Genomic DNA, 25,522 nt, shown 5'->3' with positions numbered 1-25,522 from the left:
AGGGAGGGCCCACAGTTCCAGAGTCACTCTCCATTCTTTCTTTTTCTCCCAAAAACTCCAGAGAACAACATGTGGCCAGAACACGGCTTGCTGGGGCAGATTAGCCTTTCATTAGGACTTTGTGTCACAAGGGCCCTTGAATCTCAGCCAATTGAGGGACACAAACAAAAAGCTCCAAATTGGCTTCCCCCCCTTAGGGGACAGGACTGCTCGCTACGTGATAGAGCTACATGACAAGCGATAACAAAGACTCAGTATTGTGAGTGGGCATCAGCTGAAAGACGAGAGAGGAGAGGGAGAGTGCTGGCAGGGATGTGGGACAGGAACGGAGCAGGGTTGATTACAGAAAACTAAGAAGTCACTAAATTCATTTAGTCTTAACAGCTCCATCAAGGGATTGGGGGATTCCCAAGTATCGATATCTACAAATTATACACTACTGTTCAAAGGTTTGGGGGTCACTTAGAAATGTCCTTGTTTTGAAAGAAAAACACTTTTTTCCATTAAAATAACATAAAATCGATCAGAAATACAGTGTAGACATTGTTAATGTTGTAAATGACTATTGTAGCTGGAAATGGCAGATTCTTTTTATGGAATATCTACATAGTGATACAGAGGCCCATTATCAGCAACCGTCACTCCTGTGTTCCAATGGCACATTGTGTTAGCTAATCTAAGTTTATCATTTTAAATGCTAATTGATCATTAGAAGACCTTTTTGCAATTATGTTAGCACAGCTGAAAACTGTCGTTCTGATTAAAGAAGCAATAAAACTAGCCTTCTTTAGACTAGTTGAGTATCTGGAGCATCAGCATTTGTGGGTTCGATCACAGGCTCAAAATGGCCAGAAACAAAGACCTTTCTTCTGAAACTTGTCAGTCTATTCTTGTTCTGAGAAATGAAGGCTATTCCATGCGAGAAATTGCCAAGAAACTGAAGATTTCATACAACGCTATGTACTACTCCCTTCACAGAACAGCGCAAACTGTCTCTAACCAGAATAGAAAGAGGATTGGGAGGCCCCGGTGCACAACTGAGCAAGAGTACAAGTACATTAGAGTGTCTAGTTTGAGAAACAGACGCCTCACAAGTCCTCAACTGGCAGCCTCATTAAATAGTACCCGTCTCAATAGTACCCGTCTTCATTAAATAGTACCAGTCTCAACGTCAACAGTGAAGAGGCGACTCTGGGATGCTGGCCTTCTTTGCTAAAATTTCAAAAAAACTTGTTTTTGCTTTGTCATTATGGTGTATTGTGTGTAAATTGATGAGGGGAAAAAAATATTTAATAGATTTTATAATAAGGCTGTAATGTAACAAAATGTGGAAAAAGTGAAGGTGTCTGAATACTTTCACAATGCTATCATGAAAGTCGTAAACTTTGTGTTTATCCTTGATGATTCTTAATCAAGTGCACCTTGTTTTAAATGATCAAATAAACAAAACTAAAAAGCAGTACAAATCGTATCGGCACCTCAGTATCTTGCTAATATCGTATTGTGAGGTCCATGGCCATTCCCTGCCCTACTCCAAAGCACACTTCTCAGGGTGTTGACTACATCATCATGATCTGTCAGATTGAGACTCTAACCCTCTCACAGCAGTGGAAGTCAGTCAGCGCCTGGGATCTGATTCTGATCTACTCTCCCTGTTTCTGCTCTGGGAGACAGCAGTGGGTTAGCCTACACTACACAGGGAGGGAGGCGCAGAGCCAGGAAAAGTACAAAAGGGGGAGGCTGGCCTCAAACTGAACAGCACAGCAAAGTCCTTCTTTGTTTATTGGTAAATTCCAAAATAGAACAATGCCGAAAATTCCGGAGTGAGGCAGAAAGGAGGGGTGGGGGAGTGGAAGGGGTTCTGCGGTGCTACCATGTCACCCATTTGTGAGAAAAGCATATTTTGGGGGAACGGATCATTTCCCCAGTGTTTTTCAAATCTCTCCAAATTTCTCAGTAGCCGGCCATGTCTTCTCTGTGTAGTTTAGACAAGTGTGCTAAGACAAGCTTGTGCCTTGCTATTCCATGTCCTTTCACAGACTAGACTAAATAACAACTAAGGGTTCTCCTATGGGGACAACCGAATAACTTTTTTAGAACCCTTTTTTTCTAAGAGTGTAGGCTTTTCACCTATGCATTAAGACTGACCCATTTGATGCCCTTAAGCTTCAAAGAGCCAATTATTCCGGGCTGAAGGTCAGATACCTAAATCTAGAGGAGCAGTGTGGTGTTGGGTGACAACAAACATGGTCATGAATTGGTAGTGTATGTGTGACCATTTTGTAAACCTAGTTTTTAGGCACAGAGTATCCTTCAAGTATCATAACACTCCCTGACCCTGACCGCAATCAGACCACTGTCTGCCACCTAATCAGGGACAAGGCCTACCACACTACACACACACTTGCAAGTATACAGACACACACATAATTGCACACACACACAATCCAAAACACACCCTTTTCACCGCTGCACAACAATCCACTATTACACTGGAACAGTAACATAACCATCTTACTAACCAACATCACAAACATCCAGTCCACAAGATGACAAACAAGGACTTGGCTCAGAGCACTGCGGTTAGGTCTAGCTGTTGGGAAATTCTTGGATAGGAATATCATTTTCAAAAGATTAAAAAATATATATATATTGATACATAACTTATGCAGCAGTATAACTATTTGCAGATGACTGAACAAACATGATACATTGTCTGCTGTTCTTGAGTGATTACAGGACACGGTGAACACACACACAAGCACTTTTTATAGCAGTGTAATAAATGGATATCATCACAAACAGATTTCAATTCCGACTGTTGCAAGTTAGCATGAAGAAAGTGTGGCCCATCTTCTCATCTTCACCCCCCCCCACACACACACACACACACACACACACACACACACACACACACACACACACACACACACACACACACACACACACACACACACACACACACACACACACACACACACACACACACACACACACACACACACACACACACACAGCTGGAGTTGTTTGCCTCGACAACACTTCCTCTGTCTGAACTCTGAACTGGACAGCAGTTCCCGAACAGTAGCCTGTTCACACAGACACACTTTCTACTTACATCAGCATGCAGACATAGTGTTTGAAGAACACACACGTACCCACACTTGCTTACGTATCTACCCTCACAGAAGCTGAAGCCCGGGCAGAACGGCCTTCTTATCTGATAAAACCAACAAGCAGAGCATAAAATACAAGATTAGCCACAACAGCTTCCATTTGATATCAACCGGGTGGTCCGGCCAGAAGTCGACTCCGTCTACCACTCCATGTTGCCCTTCAACATCTGTGGCTGGGCTGCACACATCAAGGTGACATTTCTACATCAAGCCCAGACACCCACAAGAAAGCATGGCTGAAACCTAAACATTACAGAATGTATATAAGGAGAGGAAGAAACATGGCAAGAAGAGTCTCATAAAAACTGCTTCAAGCCGTCAGAGCTGTGGTAAGTTCGTCACTAACGTTTCCCAACAGAACATATATGTTCTGTAATTGTTTTTTTACTCTAAGAGTTTTCTGTTAGTTCATACAAAAACCAAACTTGGACATGGGTTGAAGTGCGCTGTGGAAACAATGAGAGACTTAAGTGTCTGGGCCACTCCATAGGTTAGGCCACCTGTAAACAAGTTGTGTGGGAAGTGGGAGGGAAATGTGGTTGTTTGTTAACAAAAGTGATCACCATCAGACAGTTCCAAAGTTACAACACCCATCATGCTAAAACATGAAAAAAAACATTGACATTGGTGACTCACTCCACCATTTAACAACACTGACTTTCCACACACCCACACCAACGAGTGTGATATGTTGGGTCCAATTCAACCCTACAGTATAGAAGAGCCAAACCAGCCCCTGGGTTGCCTCTCTAGAAGTTGTAGGTCTGAATAGAATGTCTATCTAGGTGATAAGTAGAGGAGTGATTTGGGGTAACTTACATCCTGGGCCTCTCGGCGCTGGCCGTCTGTGTTCCTCAGCCAGCAGCGGCTCAGCTCACTCAGCTCCAGGATGGGCTGCACCTTCAACCTCACCGTGTCCCCAGACTGACGGATCATCTCCACAATCTCGTCCCTGGTCTTGTTCTCCACGTTTCCCCCGTTGATCTCCACCAGACGGTCTCCCGGCACCAGCCCCAGGGCCAGGTCCTTAGTGCCGGCCCCGGGCTCTGCAAAGTGCACCACCCTCCGGTAGACCCCTCCGTCGGCTCCGCGGTCCAACATGGTGGTTCGGCGCAGGGAGAATCCGAAGTCACCCGTGTTGCGGCGCTGGAGCTCCAGCTCCCGTGGCTCCGGAGACTGTGGAGGGATGACAACCGGGAGCCTCAGGTCAGCAGGAAAGGTCTTGTCCACCACCTCAGGGATGCGAGCCATCTTGACCGGCACTGGCCAAGGTGCTGGCCCGACCCACACCCCCAGCTTCTGCTGCTGGAGGCTGTGCTTACTCTGCGGGTCGAACACCTTGTTCTCCACCTGCGGGGACGGAGCAGCTGAGTTCTGTCCCGAGAGTGTGGAGGTCTCCGAGGGGCTCTCCTCTTTGCTCCTCTGGGAGAAGGAGAAGCGCTTCATGACCTGAGAGGAGTTGTGCTTGGCCATCGAGCCGAAGTGGGCCACGCGGTCTCGCACCGAGCCCCGGTCCTTGTCCAGACAGCCGCCCCCCTCGCCCTTCAGGTCATCGGTGGAGCTGGCAGCGCTCAGGCCGTCTGCGTCCAGCACCATGCTACTGCGGTTGCTCAGGCCGTCTGACTCGATGTCAGTGAGGCTGAGCTCGTGGCTGCTGGCCACCTTGATGGGGATGGGGTTGGAGATCTCCAGCTTGTTCTTGGAATCCCGCTTGGACTCTCTCTTGAGGTTGAAGAAGCCACGCCTCATGCTCATCTCCTCCAGGCTGCGCAGCTCCGCTGCAGACATCCTCTCCTTCTTGTCCTTCTTATCCTTCTCTTTCTTCCCTCCATCCTTCTCCTTTTTGATCAGACTGAACATGGTGGTGTGCCTGCTGTGTTGCTCAACACAGTGGGTCCTACCGGTTTGGCTCCTGTTTTCTCAGGCAAGGGGGATTTTTCCATACAGAGGCAGGGGTCCAGTTTTTTGGGGGGGTGGGTCTAGTCTTTCGTAACCTCCAAAAAGGGGTTAAGCTGCCACTAGTTCAAATGCCCTGTGGGAGAAAAAAAACACCTTCAGTCGACCTTCACATCTGGCATGACAGAATGAGAAACAGCGTTGATTATGTTTCATAAATACAATTATAAACTGGGCAGTGGTATAACAGACCGTATACCACGGGTATGACAAAACATTTATTTTTACTGCTCTAATTACATTGGTAACCAGTTTATAATAGCAATAACTTACCTCTGGGGTTTGTGATATATGGCCGATATACCATGGCTAAAAGCTGTGCCTATGAACAGCCCTTAGCCGTGGTATATTGGCCATATACCACACCCCCTCATGCCTTATTGCTTAATTAGATCAGACACAATATATCACTTCCATTGCAGAGGACGAGTGAGGAATTTGTCGCAGAAAATAAAATTGTGCATTTAATAAACACCATCTTTATTTCTCGAAACCAAACATCTTTCTAAGCCTTTTGAGTAGGACTATAGATAGAGCAACCCACACCTTAAGACTTTGCAACAGACCATTACCATGCCACACAAAACACTAGCCGATAAAGTGAACATGGAAAAAATATTACACACATCACAACCAAACAACAGTTTAAGTGATCTTGGCAAAATAGACAATATTCCTAGTGTAACGGATGTGAAACAGCTAGCTAGTTAGCGGTGTTGCGCGCTAAATAGCGTTTCAATCGGTGACGTCACTTGCTCTGAGACCTTGAAGTAGTGGTTCCCCTTGCTCTGCAAGGGCTGTGGCTTTTGTGGAGCAATGGGTAACGATGCTTCGTGGGTGACTGATGTTGATGTGAGCTGCATTTGCTCAAACATCAAGGAAGATATTTTTGCCAAAGAGACACTCTCAACATACTGCAGAAAGTAGGCAGGACTTTCCCAAAAATCTGGGTTTTATTACTATTTTTCTGCCTCAGAGGAGCTACCCCTCAACATCGGGTAGCATTGCACGGAATCCCAAACAGCCTAAGGCTTCAAACCCAAATTATGTAGTCTAGGCCTAAACTATATTTCAGTCTCCATTTTATATGTGTAAATCACATTCAATGTAAGCCAAACACCCAAATAGGCTTATACCTACCTCCTCTACCTGAGTGATAGAAGACAGTTTGAAGGTGAAATAACTGTTTAGCCTAACTGTTGTTCCAGTGACGGATGGGGCGCTAAAATGGGTCAGAACCTACACAGTCCACTCTGGTAGTCACTGGGTGAAACATTGGTGTCAAAGTTCCAGTTGTATCTGATGTTCTCAGAGTTCCCAGCAGCAGGAGACCCCTACATCTAAACAAGCTTCAAGCTAAAAGAAAGTTCATTTTTAAATCATTAATAAGAAGATGTATTGATGGAAATAGATGTTTAATAATGGTATAGTTACATATAGCTAACTATTTTGCATCCTGTGAGCAAGAAAATATGCCTGCATGACGCTCCTTAACAGCTTCATTTTGAGCTGAAAAATGTCATACACTTTCGTGGTTATAGCCAAGCTTCCTTGTTGCTACAGATGTTTACACTTTTTTTCCAACACCGCAGGGATGCTATGGGCACATCATTTTGCCACTTACATCAAGGCTTTTCGTTACAACAATGAAATGCAGCTGAAATAGTTGGCACGCTCCACTACGCTAGCGAGTGAGGTGTCATCGTTCCCCATTCACTCAATGGACAGGGAGGACAAAAAGCGAGAAAGCTACTAATACTAGCTAGCCAGCTAGCTGATGTCACATTGGGAATTATAATGTTTTACAGGCCATTGTTAACTATAACTGTAAAGTAATTTCCTCTAAATCTGTCTGTCACAGAAAAGCCCTGGCTACAAGACTTTATTGAGAAAAGTGATATTCTGAAACTACCAATATGCCTTTAGTAAGCTTGCACGATTAGCTGGCAGCCCAAGCCTCTGTTCTTTGCCCACATTAATTCTGGTGTAGCCTATCAACTAGGCTAGCTAGCTGCTACATCCCTGTGAACATATTTGGGGATTTCTGAGAGACTTCTATCTATAGCTATCTAGCTGAGCCATTCTGCTTTCAATGTTTAGCTCAAATTGGTGCATCGAATCATTTTGAGATATTCTAACATATTCATGAAATGATGGATGACTCACCGTTTGCGTGTGTTCTTCCTCTGCTCTGTGTCGGTGGGTTGACACTGGTGTCGAATCGGAGGGAGCTGTATTGATGGGTGCAGCTCGCACTAGAAAGCAGCTGCGTTGACTGTATATGATTAGCTAGATGACTGGTTACAGCACGCATGCAACATCACTGAAAATATATCGAATAGTGATTCCTGCTGGCCAGTTGGGTTTATTGCAAGTTGGACACAGGATGTACCACTTATGAAAGATTACATTATCACTCTATGATGATAGATTTCTATTGGTTGCAGTAGCATTTTATATTGTGTGGGTAAAGTATTAATACATACACAGTAAATAATCTAGGAGTGACTGGTTTGTTTATCTGGGATTCATTCCAACCAAGCACTATTAAGCACCATTTGGTACCAGTTCACCAATAGGCCTACTTTTATCACTGGCCCAAGCTTTTTGGGGTCCCTAAGCAGGATCCTGTTAAGGGTTCCCCTTCACAGTTTGTGAGGTGCCCCTGGCCATTGAGTTGGGCCCTAAGCAGTTGATTATTTTGCTTATAGCACTGGCCGCCACTGTGTTGTCGGTTTACCAGTAGGGGAAATTCACACCACACCTTCGCTCATGCGCAGTGAACTGTTTGCCTCTATGTTTGGCTGCTGCATCAACTGCAAGCCTGGAAAGTGAAAACATTATGCATGGTAGAGTCATAAACTATAAGGTAAGTTATAACAAACTTTAATTTGAGAGCTGGAGGTGCAGAATCCCTCTGGTAACCCCATAGGGTACGTGGTGCAGGAGTGGCACCCTTACCTGCCCAAACTCACTGTGCAGAACAAGAGGAGAGAGCCCCAGCTTAAGATCCATGGTGCATGTGTTGTCTGTCAATGCTGGTCAGATGTAAACTTTGATGTGAGGTCTCTGGATGAAACAGTGAAGGTGAAGGCGGTGATGCTGGGAGTGTAGAAATGTAGAGGAGACGGATCACATTACCATCCCTATAGGTGACATTTTCTGCCCACTGAACAACATCAGGATTCAAATTAAACAAAAACTGTATGAATTGACAACTTCCATGTTCCATCCATTGATGCTCAATGTAAAGCATGTTGAAATTTGAAGTTAATAGAATGTTAAAGAGATCATCTGGGATATTACCTGCTGCATATATTCACTGAAAAGCGGGGTTACTATGTTCCGTTGTCCTTTGTTTGCTAAATCATAAGTTGTTAACTGAAAGTGTGTTATTTTAATTATGAGTTTCAAATAAAGTCTTTAGTGCGGACATCAACCTTGAATCCAGAGCCTATGTACCCTGAGACTCCTCTTACCTATGGTCCTTAGCAGTGGCCTCTCCCCAGGCCCTTCCACACACTTTGTCACTACCAGACTCTGCAACGGCTTTGAGATGTCACCTTGCACGACACAGAGTAGAGAATTTGGTACCTGGCAGAATTTGTAACTTTACCGAAGCAACCTTTCTTGTTCAACAATCATGCGTTATAAATCTGTGACTATTTATGTGTATTGCTCAGTTTACTAAACTCTAGTTAATTAATCGCCTCCTTATAACGCACATAGAAAGGTTTCAAATGAAATCACGCTGGAAGACTATAACAAAGTTTGGTCCTGATTGCACAATTCTTTTGCTCAATGAAAATGTCCTCCAAAGTAACAGTGTTGTGTACCTATTGGCAGTTTCTATTGAGGACTTTGTTTTAGAAGTCTGGCAATAACTTTGGTATAAAAAAATCCCAAAGTAGAAAAAAATAGTATAACACTGCTATTGTCATCACGCTGTCCATGGTACTGAAATGATGTGCATTCTAATGTCTGCAGCTTTGTACATTTCCTTTTAATTCATCGATTGTATTACTGTCGCCTACCTAGAAGGTGCACCTATGATAAATTATACATAAGAAAAATAGAGTCCAGTAAAAAAACACTTTCAGTATGCACAAAAACCTTACAGAGAGGATAGGAAACAATTGTCAGTAAATCCCCCATCAATATTCTCATTGATTTATTTCACACCCAAGGGTTCTCATAGTCCATTAAGGGTAGAAAGTGTGGGAGTAAAATTTGGGATTTTAAGTCATTTAGTTTCATAAAGTCGCTGGGGAAGCAGGCTCCCAGCAACACAGCCTTCATCTTCACTTCCAGTTCCATAGGGAATGAGATTACAAAGTTATCTGCATCTTGACAACTTCCTGCAGCAATCCAACTCATTTCTTACTGATCTTCCCCACCACATTTTCTCATCCAAGGACTCCTCTCAATCTGCATGGTGAGTTTAGTGTAGAAAGGGTGCCAGTTCTGCACCACGTACCCTATGGGGTTACCAGAGGGATTCTGCACCTCCAGCTCTTGCAGGTAGCAGGGGAAGCAGCAGGAGTCGCACCTCAAAGGGTGTATCAGGGTCATTGCTTCCTGTCCCAGGTTGTCCTGGATGTGAAGGGTGAAAAGTAAAGGCCGGGGCCTCAGAACTGTAGAGTGCAGCAGTCATTCTCCTCTGCTACAGCAAACACTTGCTGCCAGACAATGTTCTTTACTATGTAGTTAGTATTCACTCACCAGTCCAGAACCACTTCAGCCAGATTAGCTTTCTGGTGGTCGGGGAGCTAGTCGATCTGAGTCAGTTATTCCAATCCTGGATGGCAGGCTAGTGGTCTGAGAAGGGCAGGCATCAGCACAAGAGCCTGAGGGGGCACAAAGCCTGGGGGTAGTGGGACTCCGGGAATCATGGGGGAAGGATAGAGGCCTGAGGGTAGTGGGACTCCGGAGCTCATGGGGCGGGGTAGAGGCCTGAGGGTAGTGGGACTCCGGGCTCATGGGGGCGGGGTAGAGGCCTGAGGGTAGTGACACCCTGGGAATCACGTATGCAGGGTAGGAAGCATTAAGGCCAAGTGGCACCAATGACATGGCCTCAGTCATGATCGCCTGTCCTAAGCCAGTGCCAATCAATCCAAGACCTTGGATGGCCATGGGAATAATGCACTTTCATTTCTGAAAATAGCTAAACACACACCAAAAATGTCCTTTTATATTTTCAAAATCAGCAGGTTGCCTAAGATTAATGCAAAACAAAGAGTTTAGGGAGTATATAGCCTACTGCTTTTCGAGAGAACTTTGAATAATCCTTCATTTCAACAAAAGGTAAGTAGGCCTAATCAAGTGTAGTACACAGCATGCCAGACTAGACCAGCTACTGTAACTGTAGGCATAAGCCTACCTGCTTTGATTTGATTTATTATTAGTGTCTTGCATCTTCAGGATGCCCAGCTCACTTGAGCAATGGGGTTATAAAACACTGGCAGTGTGTTAAACTATTTTTTTGCAGTAGAAAAATAAAATTAACATACATCACTACCTGTTTGTCCCGCAGTGTTCTGATGTGGATGACAGACACAGGTAGCCTATAATACTTTGCATCATACTCAACCTAGCCTTCAGCAAGGATGTTTTTAAGAGCTCTGGATGTGTTTTCTTAGTAACCTCACTATATATCTGTATATTCATTATCTTGTTGAAATGCACAGATTTATTTAACATGTCGCTACACTTCGAGTAGTTTCCTGATGAAAATGAATAATAATAGGCTGAATGACTGATGTATCAGATTAATGATCTGCTCACCTGTGGCCAGCTACTCTTCTCTTCCTTAGACTGTGTGGATGTAGAAAGGACCTTTGGTGCGCTCCAACACAAGTGGGTCCGAAGTTTAGATTTTTGTTCCCTCTCCGAATGCAGGATGCATGTACCTCTCTATGCTATACTTGCAAGACCGATGCTGGAGTCGAGAAGCAGGTACGGGAGTTGACATTTAATTAGGAACAGACAAAGAGCAAGACAGGAACAGCGTAAGCACACGGATACACAACGACAAACAACAATCAATGCAGCAGCGGGGAACAGAGATGGGGAACTGACAGATATAGGGGAGGTAATAAACAGGTGATTGAGTCCAATAATACACTGATGCGCGTGACTGGGAAAGGAAGGTGTGCGTACTGATGGTGGCAGGAGTGCGTAATGCTGGGGAGCCTGGCACCTTCGAATGCCAGGGAAAGGGAGCAGTAGCAGGCATGACAGTACCCCCTCCTCAGAGGGGTGCCACCATCCACCTGGGCGAGCCTGACAGGCCTGCCGAGGCACGGACGCTGGACAAACCAGCAGGGCGTAAAATCCAGACAAACCGGCAGGGGCATGGAAGCCTGGCGAACCGGCTGAGGCGTGGGAGCCTGACGACCCAGTTGAGGTGTGTCAACCTGAGGATCCCGCTGGACCATGGGAGCCTGAAGATCCGGCTGAGGCGTAGCAGCCTGACGAGCCGTCTGGGGGTAAAAACCTGACGATCCGGCTGAGGCCTGACGTGGGATGGGCGCCTTCCGAGCCAACCGGGGCAAGAAACCTCTCAAGCTTAGGCACCCCCGTATGGAAGGTCAACATGTTTAAATTGTCTTATCCGGACACGTCTGAACACTTACAATTATCATTTATCACTTGCTTTTTTCAAGTGTCAAAAGTCATTTTTTTGTACATGTGATTGTTTGCCTGTATAGTGTGTGTTTACAGGTGATTTGAACACCTGTTATGATCATTTTTCACTTGCCTTTTCAAGTGTCAAATGTTATTTTTTGTACATGTGATTTTTTCACCTGTCCAGTGTGTTTACAGGTGATTAGAATGTTTGTTCATTACACCTGTTCTGTGTGCATTACACACGTTCATTACACCTGTTCAGTGTGCATTACATACGTTCAATACACCTGTTCTGTGTGCTGATGTTGATGCTCTAACTCAGAGGCTCTGTCTAGAGTCTCACTCCAGAGAATGGGTGGACCGACCCCCTGGCACGGGGGCCAATCCAGCCAGCTCCCTTCCCCAGAGATATGGGGGGAAGGGCCGGAGAGGGCTGAGGCTGACCCAGGTAGGGGGGCCCGACCCCCAGAGGGGGGTGCCTACCTCCGCCCACGGCCACCAGGGGGCACCAGTACATCCAGCCAGCTCCCTGAACCAGGGATATGAGGGGAGAGGGCTGAGGTCGACCAAGTGAAGGGGCCGTCCCCCAGAGAAGGGGGCCAACCTCTGTCCATGGCAACCAGGGGGCGCCAATACGTCCACATAGCTCCCTTCCCCAGGAATATGGGGGGAAAGGGCCAGAAATCTGAGGCAGACCCAGGGAGAGGGGGCGACCTAGGTCCCTACAGAGGGCCAGAGAGGGATGAGGCCAACCCAGGGAAAGGGGGGCCAACCCCCGGAGAGGGGTGCCGACCCCCACCCACGGCCAAAAGGGGGTGCCACTACAACCAGCCAGCTACCTGCACCAGGGAGATGGGGGAGAGGGCCAGAGAGGGCTGGGGCCGCCCCAGGGAGGGTGGGGGTGTCCCCTTTAGAGGGGGGCTGACCCCCTGCCCTCGACCCCCAGGCGGCGCCACTACATGCACCCTGCTCTCTTCACCAGGAAGAGAGGGGGAGGCAGCCAGAGAGGGATGGACAAACCCAGGGAGGGGGGGCCGACCGCCAGAGAGAGGGCCCATCCCCTGCCTGTGGCCACCAGGGGGTGCTACTAAATTCACCCAGAGAGGGCTGGGGCTGACCGCCAGAGAGAGGGCCCATCCCCTGCCTGTGGCCACCAGGGGATGTTACTAAATTCACCCAGAGAGGGCTGGGGCTGACCGCCAGAGAGAGGGCCCATCCCCTGCCTGTGGCCACCAGGGGATGTTACTAAATTCACCCAGAGAGGGCTGGGGCTGACCAAGAGAGCCGGAGCCAATCCCAGGGCAGTAGGCACTAACTCCGCCATGGTTCGTTCGAAAGCCTATAGGGTGATAAAATGCGTTTTTGTATTATTATTTTTTTAAATTATTGCCGAAAATGTGTTATTTGGTAAATACAGGCTTAGAAAATGTTATATGTTTTGTTCTATGAGATAATCTTCATCGGCTAACGTTACATTTCGTTTTTTAAAGCATTTATGCACATAAAGCACATAAAGGCTTCATAATTGATAAAGGTCATGTTAAATGACTGATATTATCTCATAGAAGGAAACGTATATGATCTCCTCAGCCCATCATATCCTGACCTTATTTTCAGCATTTTGTCATATTTCTACCAGTATTACATTTACATTTTAGTAACTTAGCAGACACCCTGATAATATTTTACTAAATACATATACTGGGACATCTTTTAGCATTTTCCTCACAATATCACACATTTTCAAGCTTTATTAGTCTTATTACACAATTATTTACAGGATCAGTGGGTCCCAGTCGGAACATTTGAGCTAACGTAGGCTAATGTGATTAGCATGAGGTTGAAAGCAACAAGAACATTTCCCAGGAAATAGACATATCTGATATGGGCAGAAAGCTTAAATTCTTGTTAATCTAATTGCACTACCCAATTTACAGTAGATATTACAATTGGCTTAGCGTCATCTGGGTTAGGGAGGGTTTGGCTGGTAGGGATATCCTTGTCTCATCACACACTAGTGACTCCTGTGGTGGGCTGGGCGCAGTGCATGCTCACCAGGTTGCCAGGAGCACAGTGTTTCCTCTGACACATTGGTGAGGCTGGCTTCCGGGTTAGATGCGCGCTGTGTTAAGATGCATGGCTTTTGACCTTTGTCTCTCCCAAGCCCATACGGGAGTTGTAGCGATGAGACAAGATAGTAACTACTAACAATTGGATACCACAAAATTGGGGAGAAAAGGGGGTACATTTTTTTTTAAACAAACAAAAACAAATGTTAATAAACCAATTTGGCACATTTGGGCAGTCTTGACACAACATTTTGAACAGAAATGCAATGGCTCATTGAATCAGTCTAAAACCTTGCACATACACTGCTGCCAACTAGAGGCCAAAATCTATATTAGGCCTTGACTCCTAAGTCATTTTAGGTAAACATTTGAAAAAAGGGTCTGATCCTTAAGAGGTTTTAATTTATGCCCCGAAAAATCTATTCAGTTCCTCCACATTCAAACGAATGGCGGCCAACTTGAAAATAGGTTGTTGTGACTGATTTTACATTAAATCTATGATGACTCTATGAAACTTTTCCAATGGGTGTCCTTGTTCTGTGGGAAGTTTGGTGTAGTTATCATCTATGGTGCAATGTGATAATAAAGCACATCCCAGAGCTGCCCATTCTGTCTCATCAATGTATAGCAAAATGCACACAGGTATGACCTTTGACTCCTCCCCAAGGTGGACCCATGGAGATGTCATTAACATTCCAATTATTTTATACATGATTTCATGCCTCAAGTTAATAACATATCAAGAGCCTTATTTTGCAAAGATTGTTCTCTGATAATACAAAATGACATTACATATCCTCCATCCTGTTGGTCCAAATAACCAATGCCAGTTTATTTATCTATTTTTTTATTTCACCTATATTTAACCAGGTTGACCAGTTGAGAACAAGTTCTCATTTACAACTGCGACCTGGCCAAGATAAAGCAAATCAGTGCGACAAAAACAACAACACAGAGTTACACATAAGCAAACGTAAAGTCAATAACACAATAGAAACATCTATGTACAGAGTGTGCAAATGTAGAAGAGTAGGGAGGTAAGGCAATAAATAGGCCATAGAGGTGAAATAATTACAATTTAGCATAAACACTGGAGTGATAGATGTGCAGATGGTGATGTGCAAGTAGAGATACTGGGGTGCAAAAGAGCAAGAGGATAAATAACAATATGGGGATGAGGTAGTTGGGTATTTACAGATTGGCTGTGTACAGGTACAGTACACATCGGGAAGCTGACAGCTGATGCTTAAAGTTAGAGAGGGAGATATAAGATTCCAGCTTCAGTGATTTTTGCAATTCGTTCCAGTCATTGGCAGCAGAGAACTGGAAGGAAAGGCGGCCAAATGAAATGTTGACTGGGGATGACCAGTGAAATATACCTGCTGGAGCGCATGCTACGGGTGGGTGTTGCTATGATGACTAGTGAGCTGAGATATAGATGACCTGGAGCCAGTGAGTTTGGGGACAAATATGTAGTGAGAGCTAGCCAACGAGAACATACAGGTCGCAGTGGTGGGTAGTATATGGGGCTTTGGTGACAAAACGGATGGCACTGTGATGGAGTGTTGGAGGCTACTTTGTAAATAACATCACCGAAGTCAAGGATCGGTAGGATGGTCAGTTTTACACGGGTATGTTTGGCAGCATGAGTGAAAGATGCTTTGTTGTGAAATAGGAAGCCAATTCTAGATTTAATTTTGAATTGGAGATACTTAATGTGAGTCTGGAAGGAGAGTTTACAGTCTAACCAGACACCTAGGTATTTGTAGTTGTCCACATATTCTAAGTCAGAACCGTCCAGAGTAGTGATGCTAGTCCGGCGGGTGGGTGCGGGCAACAATCGGTTGAAGAGCATGCATTTAGTTTTCCTAGCATTTAAAAGCAGTTGGAGGCCACGGAAGGAGTGTGGTATGCCATTAAAGCTTGTTTGGAGGTTTGTTAACACAGTCTCCAAAGAAGGGACAGATGTATATAGAATGGTGTCGTCTGCGTAGAGTAGGATCAGAGAATCACCAGCAGCAAGAGCGACATCATTGATATATACAGAGAAAAGAGTCAGCCCGATAATTGAACCCTGTGGCACCCCCATAGAGACTGCCAGAGACAGGCTCTCCGATTTGACACACTGAACTCTATCTGAGAAGTAGTTGGTGAACCAGGCGAGGCAGTCATTTGAGAAGCCAAGGATATTGAGTCTTGCCGATAAGAATGTGAAGACGGCTGCACAGTACTGTCTTTTATCGATGGCGGTTATGATATCATTTAGGATCTTGAGCGTGGCTGAGGTGCACCCATGACCAGCTCGGAAACCAGATTGCATAGCAGAGAAGGTATGGTGAGATTCGAAATGGTCGGTAATCTGTTTGTTGACTTGGCTTTCGAAGACCTTAGAAAGGCATGGTAGGATAGATATAGGTCTGTAGCAGTTTGGGTCAAGAGTCCCCCCCCCCCTTTGAAGAAGGGGATGACCGCAGCTGCTTTCCAATCTTTGGGAATCTCAGACAACACGAAAGAGAGGTTGAACAGGCTAGTAATAGGGGTGGCAACAATTTCGGCAGATAATTTTTAGAAAGAAAGGGTCCAGATTGTCTAGCCCGGTTGATTTGTAGGGGTCCAGATTTTGCAGCTCTCTCAGAACATCAGCTGAACGGATTTGTGAGAAGGAGAAATGGGGAAGGCTTGGGCGAGTTGCTGTTGGGGGTGCAGTGCTGTTGACCAGGGTAGGAGTAGCCAGGTGGAAAGCATGGCCAGCCGTGGAAAAATGCTTATTGAAATTCTCAATTGTGGTGGATTTATCAGTGGTGACAGTGTTTCCTATCTTCAGTGCAGTGGGCAGCTGGGTGGAGGTGTTCTTATTCTCCATGGACTTTACAGTGTCCTAGAACTTTTTTGAGTTAGTGTTGCAGGAAGCAAATTTCTGCTTGAAAAAGCTAGCCTTGGCATTTCTATCTGCCTGTGTATAATGGTTTCTAGCTTCCCTGAACAGCTGCATATCACGGGGGCTGTTCGATGCTAATGCAGAATGCCATAGGATGTTTTTGTGTTGGTTAAGGGCAGTCAGGTCTGGGGAGAACCAAGGGCTATATCTGTTCCTGGTTCTAAATTTCTTGAATGGGGCATGTTTATTTAAGATGGTAAAGAAGGCATTTTAAAAAAATATCCAGGCATCCTCTACTGACGGGATGAGATCAATATCCTTCCAGGATACCCCGGCCAGGTCGATTAGAAAGGCCTGCTCGCTGAAGTGTTTCAGGAAGCGTTTGACAGTGATGAGTGGAGGTCAGTGATCGCTGAGGCAGTGATCGCTGAGATCTTGGTTGAAGACAGCAGAGGTGTATTTAGAGGGCAAGTTGGTTAGGATGATATCTATGAGGGTGCCCATGGTGTGCCCACCACTGCTGTAGTGTTCCCTAGCCCCCAGAGGGCGACAGAGTGTTTTGTTTATCTGACCTCGAGGTCCACCACCATGGACTGCACCAGGAGGAAGATGCCCGAGTGGTCCTCCCGGTTGATGTAGGTGGAGGCCTTGCACAGTTTGACACAGGCGATGGCTGCACTCTCTGTTAGTTGCTTGCTGCCCCCCTGGCCTGCTAGAGCCTTCCTCAAGCTCTCCAGGAACAGCTTCTGTAACGAGATAGGTAGTGTGGCTGATAGAGAGAGCAACTATTTAATCCCAGTGTGTGTGTGCGCGCACTCATCTCACCTTGTTGGCCTTGCTCTCCTCCACCAACTCTCGAGAGATGATGTGTGTGATCTCGGGACAGAGGATGAGTAGGATGATCTGTAGAGGCCACACCACTGCCTTCCTCTTGGCACTCTCAGCAAAGCTGTCCACCAGGTCAAACAGCATCTAAAGGGCGTGCCAGACAGACGAGTGAGATAGCCCTTAACTCATCATACTTCTTATTTATCGTCCTGATCTGTTCCCTACAGTCCCTTTGAGACTGAAGATTTCACATTTAAAAAAAAATGTAAAATGAAAAGTGCATGTAATGATAGCATCTGCATTGTGTTTCAGTCCAATACAAAGCACTTGAGAATACTGACCTGCCATGTCTGTCTGTGGTCTCTGGTAGAGCATGGTAAACTCATCAGGGTAGTTCTCTTCCCAGTTCCAAAAGGCCTGGGGAGGAACACAAATATTTAGAACTGTCCTCTCTAGAATGGGACAGTAGCTATGTTTCCATTAACTTTTCCAGTGATTTATTGGCGACATTTAGAACGTTTGAATAGAAAATAATTTTAATACATTTGCAAAAAAAAATTTGAATAAGGCTGTAATGTAACAAAATGTCGAAAAAGTCCAGGGGTCTGAATACTTTCCGAAGCCACAGATCAATTGCCTGCTACGGTGCATTTCCATCCAACTGTCTTTTGTCGATAAAAACAGCTGGACGTAATGACGTCACACCAACAAACTGAAGACGTTTTCACAAAAACCTAGTGTTGAATAAACATGAAGGAGTTGAAGTGTTTCCATTATCCATTTAGGCAAATTGCACATGAATAATATGGCGACAGCCTGGATTCCCTCCCAGCCATCTGTCTCATGTCTCAGGTAGCCCACAAAGGCCAGCATGGATAGAGCGCAAGAATTTACTAATCTGCCATAGTCTAATAATTCCTATGTGCCAATTTATTGTCATGGTGAACCTTGCACTGCAGTTGATCTGAAATAATGGGATAGTAAAACTTGCATAGTGCTCTGCGTACCGTCAACACTATTTGGCAATCAACATTTATTTGAAAAACATTGCTTCTATCATCATTTGTAGCAATAAAGAAAGTTTAAAAAATGGTGTCAATCTTTAGAGCATTTTTCCTATAGCTGCCATTTCATTACACATTTCAATGTTTTTTCCAATAAACCTGCATCAATGGAAACCTGCATCAATGGAAACCTGCATCAATGGAAACCTGCATCAATGGAAACCTGCATCAATGGAAACCTGCATCAATGGAAACCTGCATCAATGGAAACCTGCATCAATGGAAACCTGCATCAATGAAAACCTGCATCAATGGAAACCTGCATCAATGGAAACCTGCATCAATGGAAACCTGCATCAATGGAAACCTGCATCAATGGAAACCTGCATCAATGGAAACCTGCATCAATGGAAACCTGCAACCTGTGATGTCCTCAAAGTGGAAAATTGTATTTTAAACATTTCACCAGCAGCCAAGAGGTGGCAATAGTGAATACCATGAATAATACACTACATGTTCAATGGTATGTGGACACCTGCTAGTCAAACATCTCATTCTAAAATCATGGGCATTAATAAGGAGTTGGTCCCCCTTTGCTACAATAACAGCCTCCACTCTACTGGGAAGGCTTGCCACTAGATGTTCAAACACTGCTGCGAAAACTTGATTCCATTCAGCTGCAAGAGCATTAGTGAGGTTGGGCACTGATGTTGTGCGATTAGGCCCGGCGCGCAGTCGGCATTCCAATTCATCCCAAAGGTGTTCGATGGGGTTGAGGTCAGGGCTCTGTGCAGGCCAGTCAAGATCTACCACACCGGTCTCAACAAACCATTTCTGTATGGACCTTGCTTTGTGCATGGGGGCATTGTCATGCTGAAACAGGAAAGGGCCTTCTCCAAACTGTTGCCACAAAGTTGTAAGCACAGAATCGCCTAGAATGTCATTGTAAGCTGTAGAGTTTAGATTTCCCTTCACTGGAACTAAGGGGCCTAGCCTGAACCATGAAAAACAGCCACAGACCATTGTTCCTCCTCCACCAAACTGTACACTTGACACTACGCATTGGGGCAGGTAGCATTTTCCTGGCACATGCAGATTTGTCAGTCGGACTGCCAGATGGTGAACCACTGCTCCAGAGTCCAATGGTGATGAGCTTTACACCACTTCAGCCAACGCTTGCCATTGTGCATGGTGATCTTAGGCTTGTGTGCGTCTGCTCGGCCCAACATCAGTTTTTGTGCTGACGTTGCTTCCAGAGGCAGTTTGGAACTCGGTAGTGAGTATTGCAACCAAAAACAGGCAAGTACACTACGCACTTCAGCACTCAGTGGTCCCATTCTGTGAGCTTGTGGCCCATCACTTCACGGCTCACCGGTCAGCAACTGGTGTGGCTGAAATAGCCAAAACCACTCATTTGAAGGGGTGTCCACATACCTTTGGCCATGTAGTATATAATAATACACCAAAACATAAACACAAAACAGCAGCACTGAATATAGATATATTGGTGCACAAACCTTTTCCAAACTGTTAATGACGGCAAGTTGGGCAGGTTTCTTCAGGGCTTTGAATTTTAATACCGTTTCTGAGAGGATGTAGTAAAAAGTCATAGAGTATTAGCAAAAAACTATTTAAAAACGAGTATGACAAACAAGGAATTGAGTGAGTGTGTAGCTACCTTGGAGCAGTCTTTTAAGTTTGGAGCAGTCCACATTGATGTACTGCATGAGCTCTATATCGTGCACATCCACAGTGTCTTCTGAGCAGACTGTCAGCTCCTGCAACCTGAGGGAGAACACAATGGATAAGGACTCTCAGACACTGCCATGGCACAAGTTCGTCCAGTCAAACATGACATGCAGAGATATAATTCTACCAGTTTCTCAGGAGAAAGGAGGGAAAGAAGAGGGGGTGGAAGAGAGGGAAAAGAGGACAGCCTTGTAGAGGCTGTAACCCTGTGGCACCCCCATAGAGACTGCCAGAGTTCCGGACAACGGGCCCTCCGATTTGACACACTGAACTCTGAGAAGTAGTTGGCGAAACAGGCAAGGCGGTCATTTGAGAAACCAAGGCTATTGAATCTGCCGATAAGAATACGGTGATTGACAGAGTCGAAAGCCTTGGCCAGGTCGATGAAGACTGCTGCACAGTATTGTCTCTTATTGATGGCGGTTATGATACCGTTTAGGACGTTGGGTGCACCTCAGCCACGCTCTCGACCAGCTCAGAAACCGGATTGCATAGCGGAGAAGGTACGGTGGGATTCAAAATGGTCGGTGATCTGTTTGTTAACTTGGCTTTCGAAAGAATTTAGAAAGTCCGGGCAGGATGGATATAGGTCTATAACAGTTTGGGTCTAGAGTGTCTCCCCCTTTGGGTCTAGAGTGTCTCCCCCTTCCTTTTACAGCTTTCCAACCTTTGGGGATTTCAGACGATACGAAAGAGAGGTTGAACAGGCTAGTAATCGGGGTTGCAACAATTTTGGTGGATCATTTTAGAAAGAGAGGGTCCAGATTGTCTAGCCCAGCTGATTTGTAGGGATCCAGATTTTGCAGCCCTTAAAGAACATCAGCTGTCTGGATATGGGTGAAGGAGAAGCGGGGGGGTGCTTGGGTAAGTTGCTGCAGGGGAGGCTGAGCTGGTGACCGGGGTAGGGGCTTTCCAGTTGGAAAAATGCTTATTGAAATGATCGATTAGTGTAGATTTATTGGTGGTAACAATGTTTCCTAGCCTCAGTGCAGTGGGCAGCTGGGAGGAGGTGCTCTTATTCTCCATGGACTTTACAGTGTCCCAAAACATTTTGGAATTAGTGCTACAGGATGCAAATATTGGTTCCTGACTTCCCTGAAAAGTTGCGTATCGCGGGGGCTATTCGATGCTAATTCTGAACACCACAGGATGTTTTCGTGCTGGTCAAGGGCAGTCAAGTCTGGGGTGAACCAAGGGCTATATTTGTTCTTAGTTCTACATTTTTTTTAATGGGGCATGCTTATTTAAGATGGCAGGAAAGCACTTTTAACGAGCAACCAGGCATCCTCTACTGATGGGAGGAGGTCAATATCCTTCCAGGATACCCAGGCCAGGTTGATTAGAAAGGCCTTCGTTTGACCGCGGACCCATCACCCACGCAGGCAATGAGGCAGTGATCACTGAGATCCTGGTAAGAAGAACAAATGGGCCAATTGTGCGAAGGGGCCGACGCTGGGCCAATTGTGCGAAGCCCTATAAGACTCCCAATTACGGCCAGATGTGATGCAGCCTGGATTTGAACCAGTTGCACTGGGATGCAGAACTTCCTGCACTGGGATGCAGTGTCTCAGACTACTGCATCACTCGGGTGCCCCAATAGCACATTTCAGACACGAATGCAACACAATGCACTTCACATGAAAAAACGATGAAAATAAAAAAAGAAATATTTACTACATACGAGGATAAAAAAAAGAATAACAATTTAACACTAAAAGACTGAAAAAATACCCTAAGGTAAATCTACCCCAGTCCAGTGTGTATTGACAGGTGATTAGAATGCTTGTTGTGGGCATTTTTACACCTGTTCAATGTTCATTTACATTTTATTAGAACATGTGTTATGGTCATTTTTACACGTGATCATTACACCTGTTCAATGTTAATTTACAGGTGATTAGAACGTGTGTTATGGTCATTTTTACACGTGATCATTACACCTGTTCAATGTTAATTTACAGGTGATTAGAACGTGTGTTATGGTCATTTTTACACGCGATCATTACACCTGTTCAATGTTAATTTACAGGTGATTAGAACGTGTGTTATGGTCATTTTTACACGTGATCATTACACCTGTTCAATGTTAATTTACAGGTGATTAGAACGTGTGTTATGGTCATTTTTACACGTGATCATTAAACCTGTTCAATGTTAATTTACAGGTGATTAGAACGTGTGTTATGGTCTTTTTTACACGTGATCATTACACCTATTCAATGTTAATTTACAGGTGATTAGAACGCTTGAATATTGTACTTTCAGACGCATGAAATTGTACCATTGCACACGTTCTGAACGCCTGTGTCGTAACGGGTACATTTCATGGGTCTGAAAGTACCATATTGTAGCCCCTCCCACCTCACTTTCCGTGAGTTTGACTTTGTTTGACTTTGTTTGACTTCCGGCCTGTTGAGATGAATCGCTTACCCAGGGAGGGAGTTTCTAAATATGGATCAAATTGTTCAAATTAGTCAAGGCGTTGGTGAGAAATGGAAGAAGAAATGAAAACAACTTTTCCCACATAGCATTACAACTACAAAGTTGACGCTGGCTAGCAACTTATTTTAATTTAAATAGTTAGTTAACAAGCTAGTAATAGTCTTCTGTCTAGCCTGTAACTAATGGTTGTTACATTGTGGGACATAGCAATAGTTATTTATACTTGTCATTTGGTTGAGATTAACATTCGTTTAGAAAATAATTGTTTACTTTGTGTATATTTGTTGTGTAATTGTTTGGATTTGCTAGTTGGCAAGCTGAGATGTATTTGCTCAAGTTGGCTAACTTAGCTATTAGCTCATGTTTTAGGAGAACTGTGTGATTCCGTATTTTACATTATAGCCATTACTATATATATGATTAAATATTATCTGATGTTGGCTGTGTGAGGTATCTGCATTTGTGCACTTGAGCATCATCATGAGATTAAACAACTGCTTGCTACATCTACTTGCCTGTTTGTGTGTGTGACCTGCATGTTGCAAAACTGTAGATAACAGCCCAGCAGATGCTTTGTCCTTGTGTTTGTATGTAACAATATTGAGCACATGGTGTGACTTGCCCTATCTTACAAAGTTGTGGTTAATCAGGTATAGGGAGGGGTGGTCATCACGAGGTTTAACTGAGATGGAAAAATACTGAACAACTGTTATAACTAGACTGTGATACCAGAACAGTAAGAATCTATACATCGACGGAGGGAGGACTCCAAGAAGCGCCAAGAGGCGGGGACCCGCCTGAGCGCCTGCGATTTTTATTGTATTTTTTTATTTGACCTTTATTTAACCAGGCAAGTCAGTTAAGAACAAATTCTTATTTTCAATGACGGCCTGGGAACAGTGGGTTAACTGCCTGTTCAGGGGCAGAACGACAGATTTTTACCTTGTCAGCTGGGGGGTTTGAACTCAACCTTCCGATTACTAGTCCAACGCTCTAACCACTAGGCTACCCTGCCGCGATAGGCTGAGCAAGTCTAAACCACGCTCAGCCTCTACTGTGATAGGCCAACAGACTGGTTGGAACAATGTCTATCACAGTATAAGAACAGCTGTTTACGTACATCCTGTCAGTTCCCTGTTCTGCCATTTATTGCTTAGCTAATAAAAAATACATAATATACAATCGGTGACTCTTTGTCATGTTTATCCTGATACCAGATTCGAATTTACGCAACTCTAACAGAACAGACTTGCTCCTTGCAGAATCTTGACAAAAGAGAACGTGGAATAAGATCTGGCTTTTGCAGTGCCCAGACAAGGTGAGAGCAAACTGCTACAGAGATAAAAAGGTAAGATCTCTATTTTGATTAGCTATGTTTCAAGTTTGAACCAATGCAATGGGTATTTTATTGGCTTGCTAAATTACCTGCTTTTCCTGAAAATGTCTATCTGATAAAGTTGTTAGTTCTAGGAAATGTAAAGCAAATCAAATCCAATTTTATTTGTCACATACACATGGTTAGCAGATGTTAATGCGAGTGTAGCGAAATGCTTGTGCTTCTAGTTCCGACAATGCAGTAATAACCAACAAGTAATCTAGCTAACAATTCCAAAACTACTACCTTATAGACACAAGTGTAAGGGGATAAGAATATGTACATAAAGATATATGAGTGAGTGATGGTACAGAGCGGCATAGGCAAGATACAGTAGATGGTATTGAGTGCAGTATATGAGATGAGTATGTAAACAAAGTGCCGTACCAGGCGGTGATACAGCCCGACAGGATGCTCTCGATTGTGCATCTGTAGAAGTTTGTGAGTGCTTTTGGTGACAAGCCGAATTTCTTCAGCCTCCTGAGGTTGAAGAGGTGCTGCTGCGCCTTCTTCACGATGCTGTCTGTGTGGGTGGACCAATTCAGTTTGTCTGTGATGTGTACGCCAAGGAACTTAAAACTTACTACCCTCTCCACTACTGTTCCATCAATGTGGATAGGGGGGTGTTCCCTCTGCTGTTTCCTGAAGTCCACAATCATCTCCTTAGTTTTGTTGACGTTGAGTGTGAGGTTATTTTCCTGACACCACACTCCGAGGGCCCTCACCTCCTCCCTGTAGGCCGTCTCGTCGTTGTTGGTAATCAAGCCTACCACTGTTGTGTCGTCCACAAACTTGATGATTGAGTTGGAGGCGTGCGTGGCCACGCAGTCGTTGGTGTACAGGTATTACAGGAGAGGGCTCAGAACACACCCTTGTGGAGCCCCAGTGTTGAGGATCAGCGGGGTGGAAATGTTGTTGCCTACCCTCACCACCTGGGGGCGGCCCGTCAGGAAGTCCAGTACCCAGTTGCACAGGGCGGGGTCAAGACCCAGGGTCTCGAGCTTGATGACGAGCTTGGAGGGCACTATGGTGTTAAATGTCGAGCTGTAGTCGATGAACAGCATTCTCACATAGGTATTCCTCTTGTCCAGATGGGTTAGGGTAGTGTGCAGTGTGGTTGAGATTGCATCGTCTGTGGACCTATTTGGGCGGTAAGCACATGGGTGTGGTTGGGAGTGGGTCTAGGGTGTCAGGTAGGGTGGAGGTGATATGGTCCTTGACTAGTCTCTCAAAGCACTTCATGATGACGGAAGTGAGTGCTACGGGGCGTTAGTCGTTTAGCTCAGTTACCTTAGCTTTCTTGGGAACAGGAACAATGGTGGCCCTCTTGAAGCATGTGGGAACAACAGACTGGGATAGGGATTGATTGAATATGTCCGTAAACACACCAGCCAGCTGGTCTGCGCATGCTCTGA

The 25,522-nt window shown here is 45.0% G+C and overlaps 2 protein-coding genes and 1 pseudogene across 5 annotated transcripts in view; all 3 read right to left on the bottom strand.

Moving 5' to 3' along the window:
* Positions 1 to 7,416, bottom strand: part of LOC123992636 (unconventional myosin-XVIIIa-like) — a 155,443-nt gene extending 148,027 nt beyond the window's left edge. For all 3 annotated transcript variants that reach the window (XM_046293949.1, XM_046293950.1, XM_046293951.1), the window contains exons 1-2: positions 7,299 to 7,416; positions 3,996 to 5,208 (exon numbers count right to left, since the gene is read on the bottom strand). In XM_046293949.1, the coding sequence (XP_046149905.1) occupies positions 3,996 to 5,036 (1,041 nt within the window). In that variant the 5' untranslated portion in view covers positions 5,037 to 5,208; positions 7,299 to 7,416. The remainder of the gene's footprint in view (positions 1 to 3,995; positions 5,209 to 7,298) is intronic.
* A 1,892-nt stretch (positions 7,417 to 9,308) lies between these two features.
* LOC123992261 lies at positions 9,309 to 10,214 on the bottom strand (annotated as a pseudogene).
* Positions 10,215 to 17,125: 6,911 nt separating this feature from the next.
* Positions 17,126 to 20,337, bottom strand: LOC123992435 (neurofibromin-like). 2 transcript variants are annotated; one of them, XM_046293571.1, is made up of 5 exons: positions 20,220 to 20,337; positions 20,059 to 20,126; positions 17,879 to 17,954; positions 17,535 to 17,681; positions 17,126 to 17,455 (listed from the first exon to the last, which is right to left on the bottom strand). In XM_046293571.1, the coding sequence occupies exons 3-5, from the start codon at positions 17,921 to 17,923 to the stop codon at positions 17,273 to 17,275; spliced, it is 375 nt and encodes a 124-aa protein (XP_046149527.1). In that variant the 5' UTR covers positions 17,924 to 17,954; positions 20,059 to 20,126; positions 20,220 to 20,337; the 3' UTR covers positions 17,126 to 17,272. The 2 variants fall into 2 exon arrangements, with proteins under 2 accessions (XP_046149527.1, XP_046149528.1); XM_046293572.1 differs by having other exon boundaries at positions 17,126 to 17,452.
* Between the last annotated feature and the right edge of the window lie 5,185 nt (positions 20,338 to 25,522).

Source organism: Oncorhynchus gorbuscha, linkage group LG13 (assembly GCF_021184085.1).
Source record: "Oncorhynchus gorbuscha isolate QuinsamMale2020 ecotype Even-year linkage group LG13, OgorEven_v1.0, whole genome shotgun sequence".
NCBI classification, from domain to species: Eukaryota; Metazoa; Chordata; class Actinopteri; order Salmoniformes; family Salmonidae; genus Oncorhynchus; species Oncorhynchus gorbuscha.
Note: the sequence above shows the minus strand (reverse complement) of the source record. Positions and strands in the feature narration are given on the sequence as shown.

Bases quoted from the DNA above. Each gene is read 5' to 3' on its own strand.
- LOC123992435 (XM_046293571.1), bottom strand. From the start codon at position 17,923: ATGAGTTTACCATGCTCTACCAGAGACCACAGACAGACATGGCAG. The intron at 17,682-17,878 runs GTCAGTATTCTC...CACGCCCTTTAG, and splicing joins ACCACAGACAGACATGGCAG to ATGCTGTTTGACCTGGTGGA. The intron at 17,456-17,534 runs GTGAGATGAGTG...ATCTCGTTACAG, and splicing joins AGGAGAGCAAGGCCAACAAG to AAGCTGTTCCTGGAGAGCTT.